The sequence below is a fragment of the Cervus elaphus genome, chromosome 9, assembly GCF_910594005.1.
Source record: "Cervus elaphus chromosome 9, mCerEla1.1, whole genome shotgun sequence".
NCBI lineage: Eukaryota > Metazoa > Chordata > Mammalia > Artiodactyla > Cervidae > Cervus > Cervus elaphus.
In genome coordinates this window covers 59,616,302-59,637,927 of record NC_057823.1, presented here as the reverse complement: position 1 = coordinate 59,637,927, position 21,626 = coordinate 59,616,302, and the positions used below count along the sequence as shown (strand labels likewise).

Genomic DNA, 21,626 nt, shown 5'->3' with positions numbered 1-21,626 from the left:
AGCTTGAATATCTGTAAGTTCACGGTTCACGTATTGCTGAAGCCTGGCTTGGAGAATTTTAAGCATTACTTTACTAGTGTGTGAGATGAGTACAATTGTGCAGTAGTTTGAGCAATCTTTGGCATTGCCTTTCTTTGGGATTGGAATGAAAACTGACCTTTTCAGTCCTGTGGCCACTGATGAGTTTTCCAAATATGCTGGCATATTGAGTGCAGCATTTTCACAGCATCATCTTTCAGGATTTGAAATAGCTCAACTGGAATTCCATCACCTCCACTAGCTTTGTTCATAGTGATGCTTCCTAAGGCCCACTTGACTTCACAGTCCAGGATGTCTGGCTCTAGGTGAGTGATCACACCATCGTGATTATGTGGGTCGTGAAGATCTTTTTTGTACAGTTGTTCTGTGTATTCTTGCCACCTCTTCTTAATATCTTCTGCTTCTGTTAGGTCCATACCATTTCTCTCCTTGATTGAGCCCATCTTTACATGAAATGTTCCCTTGCTATCTCTCATTTTCTTGAAGAGATCTGGAGCCTTTCCCATTCTGTTGTTTTCCTCTATTTCTTTGCATTGATCGGTGAGGAAGGCTTTCTTATCTCTCCTTGCTATTCTTTGGAACTCTGCATTCAAAAGGGAATATCTTCCCTTTTCTCCTTTGTTTTTCACTTCTCTTCTTTTCACAGTTATTTGTAAGGCCTCCTCAGACAACCATTTTGCTTTTTTGCATTTCTTTTCTATGGGGATGGTCTTGATCCCTGTCTCCTGTACAATGTCATGAACCTCAATCCATAGCATCAGGCACTCTATCAGATCTAGTCCCATAAAAATATTTCTCACTTCCACTGTATAATCATAAGGGATTTGATTTAGGTCGTACATGAATGGTAGTTGTTTTCCATACTTTCTTCAACTTAAGTCTGAATTTGGCAGTAAGGAGTTCATGATCTGAGCCACAGTCAGCTCCCGGTCTTGTTTTCCTGACTGTATAGAGCTTCTCCATCTTTGGCTGCAAAGAATATAATCAGTCTGATTTTGGTGTTGACCATCTGGTGATGTCCATGTGTAGAGTCTTCTCTTGTGTTATTGGAAGAGGGTTTTGCTGTGACCAGTGTGTTCTTTTGGCAAAACTCTATTAGCCTTTCCCTGCTTCATTCTGTACTCCAAGGACAAATTTGCCAGTTACTCCAGGTGTTTCTTGACTTCCTACTTTTGCATTCCAGTCCCCTATAATGAAAAGGACATCTTTTTTGGGTGTTCTAAAAGGTCTTGTAGGTCTTCATGGAACCGTTCAACTTCAGCTTCTTCAGCGATATTGGTTGGGGCATAGGCTTGGATTACCGTGATATTGAATGGTTTGCCTTTGAAATGAACAGAGATCATTCTGTTTTTTTTTTTTTTGAGATTGCATCCAAATACTGCATTTTGGACTCTTGTTGACTATGATGGCTACTCCATTTCTTCTGAGGGAATCCCACTTTAAATCCAAATCTCACTTTACTCAACCACCCAGGATCATTCAACACAAGCAACTACTTCCTTCTTGAAAGAGTCTTCTCTTAGATTTCAGAACACATGTTTTTCATATATCACAGGCTGTTCCTTCTTAATTTCCTTTGCTGATTGCTTTCCTCTGCCTGACTTCTAAATACTAGGGTTCTCCTCCTCTGTTTCTCCTTACTCTCCACTCTCCTAAGGCAGACTCATCTATGTCAGTAAAATTTAAAACCACGTCTTTATATCTCTAACCCAGACTTTTCCACTCATCTCAGCTTCCTATGTGACATCAGCATTTTATACACAGTCATTTTATGTATCCAACTGAGAACTCTTAACTATGCCTAAACATGTCCCCACCCCTCAGCACCCCTTCTCTTGCATCTTAGCAAAATGTCACAGCCATCTACTTGCCTACTGAAGCAAATCCTAGAATTCATTCTTGATATTGTTCTTTCCTCTTAGTCCACATTCAATCTGTCAGTAACTCTCAATTATTTTATATTGAAAATACATGTTGAATAAACTCTCAGCTTTCCATCTCCCATTAGGTTAGCCCAGGGACCGCCAACTTTCACTTCAAATGAATATAACTGTTCCAATTAAAAGACACCACCTCTTTTTTTTTTTCCCCTATTTCAGCCTCTTCAGTGGTACTGATTAAATCAGTACTGATTAATATGTACTGATTAAAAATTACAATTGTATTTTTGGATTTTACAGCTCAGAAAATCCTATCCACCTTAAAAACAGCAAACAAAAATTAGGGAAGAAAAGGAAAACTAACATTGGGTAGCTTTTATTTTTTGTTTGTTAAGTAAGAACATTAAAAATTATGGAGATCATGATAACAGCAGTAATAACTCTTTATGAGCAGTTAGTATGTGCTAGGCAGTGAGCTAAACACTTTTTATAGATAATCTTTTTATTCCTACAAAATATATTTGAGGCAGATACTATTATTAGCACCCATTTACATGTGAGAAAACGGGAGATCAGAGAGACAAGTCACTTCTCTAAGTTCTTACTGTGAAAAAAAATTGTATTTCCACAATCCGTAAATACTAGACACACACAAGAAAAAAGGTATACTTAAATTTTTAACTAGTGTTACCTTATGAGAAACTTACTACATTGCTCTTGTTTTTCTCCTTTCACCACAGACTAAGAAAAACATTGTATTTGTTCACAGAGGGTGTCTAGAAGCCACTGAATTAACCTGTGGCTTAACTGACACCACAATGTTTAAGGTTGAAGGTCTACTCTAGAACATTTCACCGATAATCCACTGATAAAAAAAAATCACTTAGCTGCTTCCCTAGTCCTTTATCATCCAACTGTTTGGCAGCAAATGATTGCCACTAATACATGTTGAGCTTGGCAGGTCCTTTAAGGAAATACTTGAAACTTCTCCAGGAACGCAGCTTTCAAGGCCAATTGATGGCATTTGCCTGCATAGTCAGCACTTCCCTTTTATGAAACACGGTACCCCAGGGAGTCGGGGCTTTCCTGACACCAACTACTCATGCCAAGACCAAGCAATGGGCACCAACAGCTTCTTTTTCTGCTGCCTGGACCCCAATTCATGAATTGGTTCAAAAGTCAGAAATACACTGGCTATTTCTTTAGAACAAATCAGGAAGTAGAAGTTGGGGCAAGATAGGGGATCAATACCCCCAATTGTTGAATGCCTCTCAGTTGACTAAATGTCCCTTGTAGGAAATAAACTACCTAATGACATTTCAAATGAATTACACTGATTTGAATCTAGGCTACCAAATAATGCATATATTTACAAAAATAATATAATTTATTCTCTAAAATAGTAGATTTATCAGTCCAAGTACTTCTACTGACTCAAACTGATGGAAAAAAAGAGTGTGAAGCCTGCCTTTGTTAAGCATCTGTAGAGAACAGATGTCAGTCTTCTTACCCAATCTTTTAGTGACAGCTCGATGGTTATGAATGGATATCAGATGAGCCCCTGGCACACATAAATAAATGCCTTCAGGATGCTTTAGAGCAAGGGCTAGTACAACATGCCATGCAGGTTAAATCCCCCCCTCTATTTTTATATGGCTCATAAGCTAAAAATGGCTTTCATATTTTTAAACGTTTGGAAAATCAAAATATTTTGTGACAAGTGAATATGATGTAAAATTCAAATTTCAGTGTCTACAAGTAAAAGTGTTATTGAAACAGGGCCATATCTGTTAGTCTCCTCACTGCCTGTGGCTGCCTTCATGTGGCTACAGCAGAATGAGTCATTGTGACAGAGGCTGAGCTGCACAGCACAGAATATTTACTGTCGGGCCCACCACAGGAGGAGCATACCAACCCCTGCTTTCAGCTCTTCTTAGAAATAACAAAAAACATAGGTAACTCAAGTGTAGAACAAGGTTAATATCACTTATTGTACTGTAAATATGCCTCCAGGAAGGAAAGAAGAAATAGTTTAGGAGGGGGAAAAAAAAAGCCTCTGCCAGTCTAGTGAATTCAAAATCTATAACCACAGTTTTTTCAGTCCTTTCAACCATACAGATTGTGCTGTGTCCTATTTTAAGAGGAATATAATTCCATCATTGTGTGCGTGTGTTTACAAAAAAAATTTCCACAAACGGCCCCAGAGCAACGTATAGTTGAAATCCCGGTATAATTCATAGAACCTGGATTGGTAAAGTGCTGGGTCTCAGTAATTAAATTTACACTTGCAAGGCCACATGCATGTGTGCTAAGTCGCTTCAGTCATGTCTGACTCTTTGAGACTGTATGGACTGTAGCCCACCTCTGTCCATGGGATTCTCCAGGCCAGAAAACTGGAGTGGGTTGCCATTTCCTCCCCCAGGGGATCTTCCTGACCCAGGGATCAAACCTGAGATTATGTTTTCATGCACTGGCAGGCAGGGTCTTTACCACTAGCGCCACTTGGGAAGCCCATATAGCAGAAGTCAGCTTCTCTGAAGGCCTTCACTCCCATTCTCATTGAAGTAGTTGCTGAATATTGAAGCCAGCTAACCAATTTAATTTTTCAACCTAGGTTAGTTTCAAGATGAAAAAAAAAAATGTAACTTTGGATAGGATAAAAAGTTAGTACAGCATGATTGTTGAATAATGAGTAACTGCTTCAACATACTTTGTGCATAAGACACTCTGAACTAAAATGTTCTTTAAAAACTCAGAAGCAGTTATCTCCCAATCTAATTCCCATCTGGACTGGACGCATCCCACCATTAAACAGAGCTACCCTCTGTTTTACTCATTAACCTCCATAAACATGCATTGTGTTGCCTGAAAAACTTGTAGGCAGGAGACTTGACAGAAGAACATCATCGCTTTTCAGCTGTGGAGACTCTGCAAGCTCTTAAATCAGGGAAGGGAGGAAGAAAGGGATAAATGGGAAGAAACGATGTTTCTAATAGAAAGTGCTCATGATCATGACCTTTTGCTTCCCAAATTGAGATCCACAGAGAATTATTTGCCACAAGGTATTAAAAGGTTTTCCACAACCTGATTTAATTTTGAAATAAGTTTAAAAATTATCAAAGTACTGAGATTTTGATATTGTTGCACATTTCAGAGCCATTATGATGCTCATAAGCACTATGAATCTCCAAAGTCAGGATGTAAGTTGCTTAAATTTGTTTGCGTAGATTCTCCCAAACGCATTTTTCTAACTCACTGCTCAGGAAACATGTAAATTGGAAGCACCGCCTCTGTCTTTGATGTCTGTTTTCTTGGCTCTGGCTAGCCTGTTTCTCCCTGACTCTTCTGATACCTTAGGATAGGGGAAATAAAGCCCTCCCAAATTAAAAGTGTTTGTTGCCATAAACAAGTGGATCTGAGATTATTTATGACAAATCCTTTAACTAAATGTTAGACTGTCCAAGATAATGGTTTTAAGGAGCCAGTTCTCACTAGGGAAATGTTCATTTTACTTTCCCAACCATTTTGCACAAAATACTAAATAATATCAGACAACATTACTCAAGTTTGAGAGGGGGAAGTCTGAAATTCATTTGCCTACCCCACTGGGACATTAAAATAACAAGGAAGAGTCTGAAAGTCCTTCAGGGCTGGAATCAATTCAGTAACCTCCCATTTCTTTTAGATTGCAAATCTGTGGCCAATTTTTTTGGCCCAACATTTTGAAGGACCCATTGCCTCTGTCCCCAAAGAAGATGTAGGAAAACTGGCAGCAGTCACACACATCCTAGGAGACGAGTGAGGCCAAATGAAAGCGGAACACTGAGCTTGCAGCAAGTCCAAAGAACAATGCAATAACTGAGCTCTCTGCAAACTCAGCATCGATGTACTCTTTGTAGAGCCTTTTTAATGTAAGGCCAACTTTTCTCAGCTACAGTCCTCCAGAAGAAGGTTGTCTCTTGGTTTAACTAAACCAACTCCATCACCTCTACATGATTTGTATGTGCTTGGAAACACATACAACTTGCAGTGATTACAAGATCCTTTTCTGTTGCCCAGATCCTGAATTATAACCAAGTCCACTTTCTCCTGCGTTAAAGAATTTCTTTCCATAAGTCAGCCTGAAAACCTCAACAACTGGGCTTTGAAAATGCTAATCTTTTAATAAAACAAGCAAAAACAAAAACTGTGGCATTCAAAGAGAGGAAATAAAGCAGATATAACAAACAAGTTATAAACATTAATAACAAGTACTACCCATATTTCTTTTCTTTCAGGAAACTTAGAAAGTTTTTCTGTATTATTCCTCATTTCTCATGGTATCCCCATGGTAGTTGGTTTTGGGGAAAAATGGTCACAATGTCTGGTCAAATGGGATTACTTAATCTGCTTTGGACTTAAATCAGGAGAAGTTAATTTATTGATTTTTCAACCCAATGAGTTCATGATTTTGCCTTAAACAAAAATATCATTACCCCCGAAGAGATCAAAGAAAAAACAGATGAGATTATGTTTTCATGAAGTTAATAATTTGGCTTCTTTTCAGAGGACTTACATAGGTTTTCACAGAATTCATAAGCTCTGCCATCTGGCAATCCAACTCTGTTGACAGAATTGTGAATAGGTCATATTAACTATGGCATCTACACAGTTGCATGTCATCAATGCTGTGTCTTTCCAAAGTAGAAATACTTAAAAGAATTCATGCTCAGAGACTCTGATACTGGTAAACAATGTTATAACTAGCATTAAGTGGGTGGTTACTTTATATGAGATACCTTGCTGAGTATTTTACCTGCATTAGTTTAGTCTACCCTCACAATGACCCAGTGAAGTATATGTCCAATTAACTTGCATTTTATATATGAAGAAACTGAGCTTACAGAGATTTAATAACTTGTATAATAGAAGGATTTTTTTCCAAATTAATTCACTAGTAATTATTTAATTTGGGGACCTTTTATATGGAATTTCCTTTTAGAACATTTATAATTAGTCAGATTGACTCTGGTGTTTGATGGTTGATCAGGCTATATCTCCTTTGATTTTTTACATAAAAATACACAGATGGCTAGTTTGTGGCACAGCTGAGATTTGAATCTGTGTATGGATTTTTACTACCAGGGCCCTGGTCTATTATGTCAAGTGGTCTCCCACTACTAAAATATAAAACATAATTAGGTAGAAGACAGTGTGGTGAGTGGTTCCTCAAAAAATTAAAGAATTATCATGTGATCCAGGAATTCTGCTTCTAAAGGATGTACCGGTTGAAGACAGGCTTGAACGGATACTTGTACACCCATGTTCACAGCAGCATTATTTATAGTAGTCAAAAGGTAGAAATAACCCGATGTTCATTGACGAATGAAAGACTAAATTCAAAATGTGTTATCTGCACACAATGTAGACTATTTCTCAGCCTTAAAAAGGAATGGAATTCTGATACATGCTACAGTATGGATGAACCTTGACAACTGAAATAAACCAGACACAAAAGGACAAATAATACATGATTCTACTTTATAAGGTATCTGGAATAGTTAAAGGGCTTCCCTGGTGGTTCACATGGCAAAGAGTCCAGCTGCGAATGTAGGAGACCCAGGTTCCATCCCTGAATCAGGAAGAGCCCCTGGCGAAGGAAATGCCAATCCACTCCAGTATTTTTACCTGGAGAATCCCATGGACAAGAGGAGATTGGCAGGCTATAGTCCATGGGGTTGCACAGAGTCAGACACGATTGAGTGACTAATACACACACAGAACAGTTAAAATCATAAAGACATAAAGTAGAAGGGTGGTTGTCAGAGGCTAAGGGGATGAGGGAATGGAGAATTAATGTTTAATGGCTACAAAACTTCAGGAAGATTAAAAAGCTCCAGGGACTTTCCAGGTGGCTCAGCGGTAAAGAATCTGCCTGCCGTACAGGAGCCTGGGGAGACACTGGTTAGATCCCTGGGTGGGGAAGACCCCCTGGAGGAGGGAATGGCAACCCACTCCAGTATTCTTGCCTGGGAAATCCCATGGACAGAGGAGCCTGGTGGGCTACAGTCCATGGGGTCCAGAGATAGATGGTGGTAATGGCTGCCCCCAGATGTACCCTCTCAATGTCACGGAACTGTACACTTAAAAGTGGTGAAAATGGTACATTTTATTATGTGTATTAGACTGTTAGTCACTCAGCATCTCCAACTCTTTGTGACCCCTTGGCCTGTAGCCTGCCAGGCTCCGCTGTCCATGGGATTCTCCAGGCAAGAGAATGGGTGGGTACTGGAGTGGATAGCCATTCTTTCTCCAGGATATCTTCCCGACCTAGGGATCAAATGTAGGTCTCCTGCACTGCAGGCAGATTCTTTACCATCTGAGCCACCAGGGAAGCCCATATATATTATACCACACACACTAATAATCAGAACTTAGGTTTGCCTTAAACCACAAAACAGTAGTATCATGTACGATCTACTTGGTAAGAAATGACTTAACAGTAATTAACTAAGCAAGCCTTCTGCTCTTCTTCAGCAGCTGTAAAGCTTATACTTTGTTTTCACTAAATAAAAATCAGCATAAGTAACTAACAGAATGATTCTCTCAAGATCAGTATCAGATGGACCAGCATGAAACAGAAAGTGTCAGGATGAATTCCAGAGAGAATAGCTTATCTCAAGGGACACCCACTAACATCTTATTCCTTAATTACCTTTGAAGTAAACCAAAATATTTCTTCCATGAGAAAGAAATCTTGAAATATTACTTGGGAAAAATAGGTGCAAATTTTCTTCTCAAATGTGTAATGGGAATAGTAAACAATTTTCCATCACATCTTGGGATTCTTTTCAGCAATATTTTAAAATAATTAAATTGGTTTATTTAAGTGCCCTAGATTCTGGCTCCATTTGATTATTTATATAAAAATACAGAGATCAAATATGATACGGGCATTAATGTTCTTGGATCAGTCCATGCTTTTTTTCATTGTTTCTTGGTTTGAAGCCTCATGGCAATCAAATAAAAATTTTCCTTCTGCTCAGTCCAGAGCTATGAAAGGAGTCAAATCTATATTATAGGATTTATTCATTTAAGAAATAACCAGAATGTCATAATTTTCCTCCCCAAAACTCAATGATCTTGTCAAAAAATAATATGGCAATTAAATATGCTCCCTTTTCATAATATACAAACTCATTCTCTTCAGAGTGTGGAGATATAGGCAACTGGTCATTTCTGATTTTGTCATTATTTGGACTTTTTCTGTGCTTGAACTATTCTGTTATTCCATGAGTGGCTTCCTCACATTTTTCAGGCTTTACTTCAGGTGTCACTTCCTCAGAAAGGCCAGCTCTGGTCACACCATATCTGAAGTCTCCCCACCATCACCCTGTCACTCTCCATAAGGTCCTCAGATCCCTCCCTTGGTGACACTTGAACACTGTCTGAAGTTCTCCAGTTTGTGTATTCATTAACGAGTTTCTTGTTTGCCTCCCACCATTAGAACAAGAGCTCCACAAAGGCAGGGCAAGGGGCATCCTGTGCCCTACTCTGCTCCTCACGTCCGGCAGAGGGATGGGCTCCTAGTGGACGCATTTGCCTTTCTACTTGTGCTTTACAACTTAGCATGTAAACGGACTCAGAGTCTTGCCCTGGGAAGTGCAGACATGCTGTTATGCTCAGCTCTTCTCTCTAAGGATGCTACTGTAGGCTCATCTGCTGGGGGCCAGGACAACAAAAAAATGGTGACCTAGAGTGTACTGAAAGGAAAGCTATGATAAACCTAGAGAGCATATTAAAAAACAAAGACATCACTTTGCTGACAAAGGTTCATATAGTCAAAGCTATGATTTTTCCAGTAGTCATGTATGGATGTGAGAGTTGGGTCATAAAGAAGGCTGAGCTCCAAAGAACAATAATGTGTTGCTGGAGAAAACTCTTGATAGTCCCCTTGGACTGCAAGGAGATAAAACCAGTAAATCCTAAAGGAAATCAACCCTGAATATTCATTGGAAACACTGATGCTGAAGTTGAAGCTCCAATACTTTAGCCACCTGATGCCAAGAGCCAACTCATTGGAAAGGACCCTGATGCTGCGAATGATTGAAGGCAGGAGGAGAAGGGGACGGCAGAGGATGAGATGGTTGAACGGCATCACTGACTCAATGGACATGAGTTTGAGCAAACTCCAGGAGATAGTGAAGGACAGGGAAGCCTAGTGTGTTGCAGTCCATGGGGTTGCAAAGATTTAGACATGGCTGAACAACTTATATGCAGAGTACATCATGAGAAATGCTGGGCTGGAAGAAGCACAAGCTGGAATCAAGATTGCCGGGAGAAATATCAATAACCTGATATGCAGACGATACCACCCTTAGGGCAGAAAGTGTAGAGGAACTAAAAAGCCTCTTGATGAAAGTGAAAGAGGAGAGTGAAAAAGTTGGCTTAAAGCTCAACACTCAAAAAACTAAGATCATGGCATCTGGTCCCATCACTTCATGGCAAATAGATGGGGAAACAGTGGAAACAGTGTCAGACTTTATTTTTTTGGGCTCCAAAATCACTGCAGATGGTGATTGCAGCCATGAAATTAAAATACACTTACTCCTTGGAAGGAAAGATATGACCAACCTAGATAGCATATTAAAAAGCAGAGACATTACTTTGCCAACAAAGGTCCATCTAGTCAAGGCTATGGTGTTTCCAGTGGTCATCTACGGATGTGAGAGTTGGATTATAAAGAAAGCTGAGCACCGAAGAATTGATGCTTTTGAACTGTGGTGTTGGAGAAGACTCTTGAGAGTCCCTTGGACTGCAAGGAGATCAGTCCTGGGTGTTCACTGGAAGGACTGATGCTGAAGCTGAAACTCCAATACTTTGGCTGCCTCATGTGAAGAGTTGACTCATTGGTAAAGACCCTGATGCTGGGAGGGATTGGGGGCAGGAGGAGAAGGGGATGACAGAGGGTGAGATGGCTGGATGGCATCGACCTTAGTTATGAGTCTGTAGGGACCACAGTGAACCAAACACATGAAATCCAAGCCTTTTTGTCTTCCTATTTTAGACATGGAAAAAATCAAGTAACACCCTCTAGATCTTTGACTTTACAGCTTGATAGAGAAAAGCAAGGCTATAGATATGAGTGGAAAAAAGTTTTCTTAAGACCATTTTCAAACCATATAATTTCAGGGTTCCTATGCAGTATTTTGTATAGGTAGTCATGACACATCTCTGAATTGATAGTGAACAGCTGGCCACAAAGCATCTTGATTGGCCAGACATTTGTTTTTTTAAAGGGTCCAAACAAAAACTCAAAAACTAAGATCAGAGCAGACTTTTGTTTGTTCCTCAGCCATGGCAGATAGCTAATTGTCCCTTTCTTGTATAACAGAACAGAACTCCTTATTTTTAGAAGGTTCATCGCCATGCAAGATAAGTAACTAAACTTCTCAGTCTCCCTTGTGACTAGGTCTGTAAGTGTAAGTGACAAGCAGCAGGCAAATCGCACCCTTAAAAGGTGTGGGCTTGGTCTCCCCGCTTTCCCCCTTCCCGTGGCTAGGATGTGATGTGGTGGTGAGCCACCCTGAGGCATGAGGGTGATAGTAACACGGGCTACCAAGGGCTAGAAAGAAGCCAACCTGTCCCTAACCCTTCAGAGTCACATCTCACTTGGGTTACTTATGCCTAGAATGCTAACATGAGAAAGAAAAACACAACCATCTTCTTTAAGTCACTGTTACTTGTAAGCTTCTGTTTTAGCAAACTTTCCTTGATGATTCGGATGCTGTTTCATCATTTTTGCAAAGTGCCTTTAGGATCTCAAAATGGCAAACTTCTGGAGTTGAAAAAGAACTTCAAGTTTACTACCCTCTCCTCTCACTTGATTGATGAGGAAGTTGAAGGTAAACTTCCTGAACCACACAGGTAGCTGAGAAGACGACTAGGGCTCAAATCTCCTGAATTTCCATTCATTGTTCTTTTCCTTTGTGGTCCAATTAACAGAACTCCCTGGAAATGATTCTGGGGGCTACCTCTGGGGCACCTGAGCAACTTACTAGCTGGGGTCCAGGGCCGCCTTTCCCCCAGACAACCTAACAGCATGTGCCTATAAGGCTGCTGTAAAGTTTCACTTTTCTCCAATGAAACTGATCCTTTTTTCTATGACCTAGCATTGTGGAAATTGGCAAGGACCCTAGGAACATGTAAGTTGGAAGCTCAGAAGGCACAAACTTGCCTCACTCCACTCTATAATATTATGAGTATTATCATTCACATGCAATTTGATAATATTAAGAAATTTTCTGTAACAGCTACCAGTAGGGGTAACTTCATCTGTCAAAGGAGCAGCACAGAGAATTAAATAATTTAGTTTCAAGGTCTTCTATTGAAACCAGGTGCCTACTCACAACTCCCTTTGGACAAAGGGCATTGGTAGAGTCATGATTAAGAAAACTATCCAAGGTCCCATGGAAAGTGGAAGGTAAAATCCAGCTCTTAGCATGCAAGGTTATGCTCAGGCTTATCTTTGCATTTCTACCTTTTTTAAAGGTCTTGTTGGGTTGGCAAAGAAGTTCACTCTGGTTTTTTCCTAAGATGGTATGGAAAAGCCTGAAGGAACTTTGTGGCCAATCCAGTACATGTCAATTTACTTATGAAGTGAGGAACTTATATCTGAATTCTGCAAGTTCTGTATTTATATACAATTATTGAACATTTCTCACCATCATCATTTTCATCAAACACTGGTGGTTTGCTTGAAGTGTTGGCTCCCATAGTCAAGTCTACCGAGATCTGGACCTTCCACTTACATTATTCCAGAAGAAACATTCATCTTCACTCAAAAGGGGTCTGGAAACCTCAGCTAGGTATCTGGGAGATAAAAAGAAAAGGAATTCTTATGATATGGTGTACCTGATTACAGACAGTAGCTGAAATTAAGCTAATCTGAACCACTGCAGTAAAATGTTTCCTTCTTGAAAATGACAATTTCAGAAATAACAGAGAACATCTAACATCTGGGAGAACCCACTACATGGCCTCATCAGAAGTGGACCTGGACTTATAAAGAGGGAGGAAAGCAAAATATTTTTCTAAGTGTGAAGACAAGCTTAAAATGAGGTCAGCAATGCTTTAAAAAAAAAAAAAATTACTTTTGGCCATGCTGTGTGGCTTGTGGTGTTTTAATTCCTCCACCAGGGATTGAACCTGGGCCCCTGAAGTGACAATGCTGAGTCCTAACCACTGGACCACCAGGGAATTCCCAGCTCTGCTCTATGTAACGCATATAAAATAAAAGAAATATTGTATTGTGATTTTCTATATCTTTGAGAAAATAGGTTAATTTTAAACATTTTTCGATGGGTGATCAAGTTAATTTTCAGTCATAAAAAAACATCCCCTCTTTCCTCTGACCCTGGCAGTTACTACAATATCAAAGGCACAAGTTCTGAGTTTGGGCTTGACCATACCAGCAAGTCAGAGTTTCATGGAACATATTTCTTTTCTTCCCTGAACTTGGAAGATCATAACTGTCCTCACCTCAAAGACAAATATGATTTCGTGAGATAATACATAATGTATTTTCACAGTACAAGTGCTCAATAATTGTTGTCAGCTAGGAAGCTTGGATAACACGCAAGAGCTAAAAAGCCCTGAAAAGTGTATATTTACAGCTTTGATCATTTTTAACATAATTATACAAAAACTTTACTTTCCTGGAAACTGGTATGGAAAACTGACACTGATACTGGCTTTTAAACTGCCCATCTCTCAAGTGGGAGAAACAATGCCTTCTGCAGAAATCACAAGCTCAGATGCCTACAAGAGCCAGAGGGAAATGGAAATGAGTGAGCTGGACCAGGTGGAAGATATTACTGCCTGCTGGGACACTGGCTACCTGCGAAATCCAGCTTCCATTAAAAAGATTGTTGCTAAAGTGCAAACACAGGCCCTGGGGGCCAGATCTTTAGGTCTACCCCACAAAAGGACAAAAACCTAGATTTTATATAAAACAATATTTAAAAGTTCATATCAGCTATATGGCTTGAGCATATCTCATGCATGGGACAAATACGGCTGATCAGTTCAGTCGCTCAGTTGTGTCTGACTCTTTGTGACCCATGGACTGCAGCATGCCTGTCCCTGTCCATCACCAACTCCCGGAGCTTGCTCAAGCTCATATCCACTGAGTTGGTGATGCCATCCAACCATCTCATCCTCTGTCATTCCCTTCTCCTCCCGCCTTCAATCTTTCCCAGCATCAGGGTCTTTTCCAACGAGTTGGCTCTTGGCACCAGGTGACCAAAGCATTAGAGCTTCAGCATCAGTCCTTTCAATGAATATTCAGAACTGATTTCCTTTAGGATTGACTGGTTTGATCTCCTTGCAGTCTCAGCTACTCTCAAGAGTCTTCTCCAACATGAGATAATCTGTGTGAGGCAACTAGCACCATGCCTGGCACATAATTTGCAAAGAATTAATACTAGCTATTGCTACTTTTAATAGTGCAATATTTCCTTATCATGTATTATTTTTTTAATATGACACCTGTTGATTTCCTCTTGAACTTTATGCACATGACAGGAATACAAGTTAGAGTCAGAATGGAAAAAAGTGTCCCAAGTGAACCTGGACTAGGGATGAGTAATTGAAAAGGAATTTGAGTAGCCCCTATGCAAATCTAGGAGAAAAGCTCCTTTTCCTATTAGAGGAAATGTAAGTAAAGCCTTCATTTGGAAGGCAGACTCATTAAGGAAATGCTACTTTTCATAATGAAAGCCAACTGCTGGCAAAGTGCCTTCTGGACTTGAAAAAGAAGCATTAAATGGAGAGCAAAGACAGAGTCAGCAATCAGGAAGCAAGAGATTAAATAATATGGGGGAGGGGAGGGAGGGGCAGGAGGTAACAGGTGGCTGGAGGAAGCTCAGGGGGGATGATGGAGATGAGAGATAGAAAGAACTCAACTGTATCTCTGGGCTACAAACAGAGGGCTTCTAATCCCTGAGGAAAGGAGGGTGAGGAAGACGTGGGTGGGATACTCAGTATTTCCTTGCAGGCTAGGGAGAAGCAATGGAGTGCCCTGTGTGTTTCATTATTGCATTTAGAGTCCGGAGTAAGTGGGGAATAGTAAAGGTTGAGCCACAGATAACATCAGAGAGGCTTAGTCCTAAAGAGAACATCAATTTTAAGGAGTTGTGATTGTTAATATTGCAGACAGGGGCTACATTCTCTTCAATTTTGTGAGTAAAACCTCAGTACACATAGCTTTCACACCACACCCCAATCCTGCCACTCTTGGATTTTTCTTCACACCTCAGGCTTTTCTCGAGTAGCCTATCTTCCCACAACACAAAGTGTACCGAGCACTGACCTTGTGAGTTGTCAGGTCAGAAACAGAAAGAGGGATATGATCTCAATTTGCCGTATTTCTGAGTTCTGTTCTGATGTGCAGACAATTTTGTTTACCAAAGATCCAGTGATGTTCTTTAGTGTAGGAAGAAAATATGTCAACAGGGAACCACTCTTGTATGGGGGATGGGCAGAAGACTTGGCCTATTGAGTTGTAGCTTATCCATTGTGTTAAAACACTCAATCCTGTCTAGAATCGTCTTTCTCTTTTTCTTCCTTTCTTCCCTCCAAGATAACCACACTGGTAACTTCCCCTCATATCCAGAAAGAAATCAACCTTTTCGTAGCAGGCAAAAGGAGACACATCTTTTCCATTCCACTGAACAGGGCCCAGAAGAGCTACAGGCCTCTTTCCTACCAACCCCCACACCCTTTCCTGACCTGATATTAACTCTGCAGTGTTACATAAGCATCATGTTGAGATATTAAGGGGGCAGTCACCACCCATGGAAATGAACATCCTAGACAGAAAATTCAAGAGAAACAGCAATGTGTCTTATCAAGGAAATCAAGGAGTTTCCAGATTCTCCCTTGACCTGGCCACTTATCAGATTATTAACTATAGACAATGTTTGACCTTTGGCCTATGCTTTGGGAGGAGGTCAACAGGTGAGCTGCTCCAAGCAGCTCAGACTCCCTAGGTAAAGAGGTGTCTTCTTCAGGAAGAACCTATGCTGTGATGCAAGAAAGTTGTAACTTCTGACAGAACTGTCTAGTTTTATTCCCACAGGATATGCACAGACATAACTTATTTTGTTTGCATCTGAACAACCAAACTGCTTAAACAGAGACAAATTTAGAAACACAAGAAAGAAAATATCCTGAAAAAGATCCAAGTTAACATCACTTGCAGTTAACTATTGTTTATATTTCATCAACTTTTGCTTCATCATTTTTATATATTAAAACCCATAGGAAAATAGTTTTTCCATCTCAGTCTTCATGCCAGATTCATTCCCTTTCATACTTCCCCCAAACAGCTGCGATTATGAATGTGATTGTATACATTTTACAGACAACTTTCTGTGATTTTACACACACAATGTGTCTTTTAAAATGTCACCTAAGTGACATCAGACAGTAGGTATATTTTGCATCTTACTGATCATTACCATTATTCTTGTGCTATCTACAAGTATAATGTAGATTATACATTATACAGCTCTGATTTCTGCTTTTTAAGTGCTGCATAGCAGTCCACTGTGTGACTCCATGGCACTTGGTATAAAACCATTCCAATTCTTCAGCTTTGGGGCAGGTGTGTGTGTGAGGGGGGTAAAGTCTGGTGGAGATGAAGCCAGCCATCAAAGGCAATGTTGGCTTGTTTTGAGGCTGGATAAGAGAAACAGCGGAAATATTGATACCTCCCACACTTACCCCAGCAAATATTTATTGAAGTCTGTCTGTGTCTCGACCTGAGCCAGAGGCTGGTGGACAAAGTGGGGTACACGTTTCTAAGAAGCTAGGAATGGTCCCTTTCAGCTTGTGGTGGGTCATCCCGACTGCCTGCTTTTGTCTTCTTTCTCTTTCCTTTCAACTTCCTAGTTTCCCACCAGTGCTCTTAGTATGCAGGTTTATTTAAAAGGAAAAAGATCTAGAGCATCACTCACCTCGCTCCGTTATCCCTTTCACGCCTTCAGAGAAGCTCAGACTGGTGTTTCCACCCGGGGAACAAGGGCTAAAAGAGCAACTCCGAGCAAGAGGAGTGAGCGGGGAATGGTGCCCGGCGGCCGTGTGAGCGCTGGGCTGGGCGGAGGCGGGCGGGCACCTGCGGCTGGGCTGCCGAGGGGTCCAAGCGCCAGCCGCGCAGCTCCTCTGGGAGGGGTGGCTCCAGGGCGGAGGCCAGACGGCGGGCGGTCCCAGGCTCCCTGCTCCGCGGAAGCGGTCAGGCTGTCTCCTGGGCTCCGAGCTGCGCTGGGGAAGGCCAGGAGGGAGGACGGCGCGGTGGGGAGCCGGCGGCGGGGTCCCGCGGCGACTTGGCACGATCTGGAGCCGCCGGCAGGCAGAGCACGCCCCGACTTCCCGGACCGAGACCCGGTTCCCCTGAAGTGACCCCCTTCCCCCGCAAGAAGCCCAGGCGGTGCCGGGGAGGACGGTGGATGTGGGAATGGCAGATTCTTAAGACTTCCTAAGGGATGTTGCGAAGATCCAAGAGAAGGTTGAGAATGTTATAGATCCTGACCTGCAGGATCGTTTAACGATTCCGGTTTCACAGATTTCTCCGTTTCACAGCTGGGGAAATTGAGACGCAGAGAAGGAAAATACTTGCCCAGTGTAACAGAATTAATGGAGAGAACCTTTTCTAGACCCGAATCTCCTGGCTCCCCGAGCCCCCGTGTTTAACCTCAGCCCCGCTCGAAGTTTCTTTGTTCTCTTCCATGGAAGCCCCCTCTACATCCCCCCCTGTAATAATCAACACGATTGAAATAACTTCTTCACGTTTTCCCTCTGACCAGGAGTCACACACACTTAAGCCATTGGAGAATTGGCACATAGGTTTCTTTTCTTTCTTTTACTTTTTTTTAGATTTTGAAGATCCCCGGAGAAGGATATGGCTACCCACTCCAGTATTCTTGCCTGGAGAATTCCATGGACAGAGGAGCCTGGTGCGCTACAGTCCATGGGGTCAGGAAGAGTCAGACAGGACTGAGGGACTTACACTTTCACTTTTCATAGTTGCTTTACTGTGTATAAAATAGATAACTCCTGGCACATAGGTTTCTTACTGAAATGACCAGGGTGTGAGAAGATGGTCAGTGGTGAGGCAGGGAGACCAGAAGGTGTAGGTCTAGTCTAGGAGTGGGTTGGGAATAGTTTATATTCAAGTCCAGCATTCCCTTGCAATGTGAAAATGTCAGCTCTTTGTTGCCAAATATTCAGATTTTAAAAGAGAAGCTAGAAATGAGAACTGTGTGAAATCTCCCATCATTTATCTGTTCAGTCGCTCAGTCGTTTCTGACTCTTTGCGACCCCGTGAATCGCAGCACGCCAGGCCTCCCTGTCCATCACCAACTCCTGGAGGTTACTCAAACTCATGCCCATCATTTATAAACACTGGCATATTTTAAGAATGTTTAAAAACTATGTTGGTCCAACAAAATGTGTCAATGGCTGAAATGTATTTTTTTCAGACTCCACTTTTTGATTTATCTAGATACAAAGTTGCAGAGTCCTGGAACCACTTTGGGTCCTTCAGTTCAGTCGCTCAGTCACGTCCAACTCTCTGCGACCCCATGGACTGCAGCACGCCAGGCCTCACTGTCTGTCACCAACTCCCGGAGCTTACTCAAACTCATGTCCATCAAGTCAGTGATGCCATCCAACCATCTCATCCTATGTCGTCCCCTTCTCCTCCTGCCTTCAATCTTTCCCAGCATCAGGGTCTTTTCCAGTGAGTCAGTTCTTCGCATCAGGTGGCCAAAGTATTGGAGTTTCAGCTTCAGCATCAGTCCTTCCAATGAATATTCAGGACTGATTTCCTTTAGGGTGGACTGGTTGGATCTCCTTGCAGTCCAAGGGACTCTCAAGAGTCTTCTCCAACACCACCCATGGGTACAGTGTATCCTAGGAATGTAAAACTTGACAGGACCTTGAACTTCAACTGGCCTACTCTCTACTTTGAGAGTGGAGGTCCTGAGGAAGGAATTTCCTAAAAGCCAAACAGAGAGTTGGTGGCAGAACTCTGTAGAAATTTACTTTATATTGCCAACTCCTTATGAAAACCTGTTTGAGAGAGGATCAGATGATGTAGCTGAACATTTAAAGTGGCATTTTGGTTAATTTCCAAAAGAGGACAACCAAATGTATAAAGAAAAAAAAGTTTTTTTAAAGAATTTATTTTGGAGGAGGGCATTTTATTTTTAAGGCACCTGACTGAAAATACATTGTTTTTATATAACATCTGGTAGTTTCCAAAATACTTTCGATTGTCTTCATGGCATCAGAAAGGCAGTACAGATTTATTGAACCTATATTATTATCAGCCTCTCTCCACTAGGAGATAACAACATCCATTTTATCACTGAGAAGACTGAGATTGCAAGGAAGTGGGCTGAGACTAGAATGGAAGTCTCTGGAAGCCTCTTTTGGTGACAGTATAATGAGCTTTGGATTTTCCAGTTTTAGTAAAGGGTGTAAAGCTCATTCCTATCAGCTATGATTGATGGAGGATTAAATGAAATAATATATATGAAGCAGCATAGTATTCTTGCCTGGGAAATCTCATGGACAGAGGAACCTGGCAGGCTACAGTCCATGGGTTGGAAAGAGTGGGACATGAGTGAGCGATTAAGCACAAGCAACAGAGAGTAAGCATCAGAAAATGGCCACCTTAAGGCTGTCATTTTAATTAGCAGCCTGCCAGATTCTGCCCTAATACTTCTCAGATATCTTTTGGCTTCCAGTGTGATGCAGTGGTTGGGAAGATCCTTTGGAGTAGGAAATGGCAGCCGATTCCAGCATTCATGCCTGGAAAATTTCATGGAGAGAGGAGCCTAGGGTGCTACAATCCATGGGGTTGCAAAGAGTTGGACACGACCGAGCACACATGATTTGTAAATATTTTTTTGTTGGTACAGTAACTTTTTCTTAAAACTGCTCATTGGTCCTAATGTATTTAGTCATGTAAAGACTTGGCATACCCTGGGTTTTATAGAAAAAATATTGATCCTTATTCCTGTATCATATATAGTCTATCAAATGCAGACCTGTTTCAAAGAGTTGGTTGTATTTTAATCTTTTCTTTGCTCATTCACTCATATTCTCTTGTCCCTTTTCCTATCTTAAAGCTGTTTAAGGAGACTGCCATTAAGCAGTTACTTGAGAGAGTAACCCAACCAGATACTTTTATGATCTTTGGAGCCCCCTAGTGGATAGGAGAGTGAAGTGACCAGTAAACCAGTGAGGAAGTCTTGTCCAGACAGATTCCCAGAATTTTTTTAATGTTTTTTTTTTATATGGTAAAAGTCACATACTATAAAACATACTGTTTTATTCATATTTAAATGTTCATTTCACTAGCACTAAGTACATTCACATTATTGTACAACTCTCACATCCTCCTGAATTTTTCCTAAACTGAAACTCTCTCCCCATTAAATATTAAGTCCCCGTTCTCCCTCCTCATCACCCTCCCACCCCAGACCCCTGGCATCTACCAGTATATTTCTGACTTTATGAATTTGACTATTCTATTCTAGGTACATTGTATAAGTTAGATATCCAGAATTTTTTTTTTTAATGCTTTTTTTGAGTTACAAACACTAATACTGCACCAACCCAACCATGACATTTTTGGCTTGAAGCTGTCCACTTGGTTCCACCACATTGAGAATAAAGTGACACTTTTTTCGCCAGTAGGTAAAACCTTATTGCACTCATCTCACACGCTAGTAAAGTAATTCTTAAAATTCTCCAAGCCAGGCTTCAGCAGTACGTGAACCGTGAACTTCCAGATGTTCAAGCTCGTTTTAGAAAAGGCAGAGGAACCAGAGATCAAATTGCCAACATCCACTGGATCATCAAAAAAGCAAGAGAGTTCCAGAAAAAACATCTATTTCTGCTTTATTGGCTATGCCAAAGCCTTTGACTGCATGGATCACCACAAACTGTGGAAAATTCTTCAAGAGATGGAAATACCAGACTACCTGACCTGCCTCTTGAGAAATTTGTGTGCAGATCAGGAAGCAACAGTTAGAAGTGGACATGGAACAACAAGACTAGTTCCAAATAGGAAAAGGAGTATGTCAAGTCTGTATATTGTCATCCTGCTTATTTAACCTATATGCAGAGTACATCATGCGAAACACTGGGCTGGATGAAGCACAAACTGCAATCAAGATTGCCGGGAGAAATATCAATAACCTCAGATATGCAGACGACACCACCCTTATGGCAGAAAGTGAAGAAGAACTAAAGAGCCTCTTGATGAAAGTGAAAGAGGAGAGTGAAAAAGTTGGTTTAAAACTCAACATTCAGAAAACTAAGATGACAGCATCTGGTGCCATCACTTCATGGGAAATAGATGGGGAAACCGTGGAAACAGTGACAGACTTTATTTTTTTAGGCTCCAAAATCACTGCACATGGTGATTGCAGTCATGAAATTAAACAATGCTTACTCCTTGGAAGGAAAGTAATGACCAACCTAGACAGCATAGTAAAAAGCAGAGACATTACTTGGCCAACAAAGGTCTGTCTAGTTAAGGCTATGGTTTTTCCAGTAGTCATGTATGTATGTGAGAGTTGGACTGTAAAGAATGCTGAGCACCAAAGAATTGATGCTTTTGAACTGTGGTGTTGGAGAAGACTCTTGAGAGTC

General features: G+C 41.0%; 1 protein-coding gene across 2 annotated transcripts in view; it reads right to left on the bottom strand.

Annotated features, from left to right (window-relative positions):
* The window catches only part of STK32A (serine/threonine kinase 32A), a 130,955-nt gene extending 113,888 nt beyond the window's left edge, over nt 1-17,067 (bottom strand). Inside the window, exons 1-2 of one of the 2 annotated variants that reach the window (XM_043913180.1) lie at nt 16,919-17,067; nt 12,623-12,770 (exon numbers count right to left, since the gene is read on the bottom strand). In XM_043913180.1, coding sequence (XP_043769115.1) covers nt 12,623-12,674 — 52 coding nt within the window. In that variant the 5' untranslated portion in view covers nt 12,675-12,770; nt 16,919-17,067. The remainder of the gene's footprint in view (nt 1-12,622; nt 12,771-16,918) is intronic. The other variant, XM_043913181.1, reaches the window with a different exon arrangement.
* Between the last annotated feature and the right edge of the window lie 4,559 nt (nt 17,068-21,626).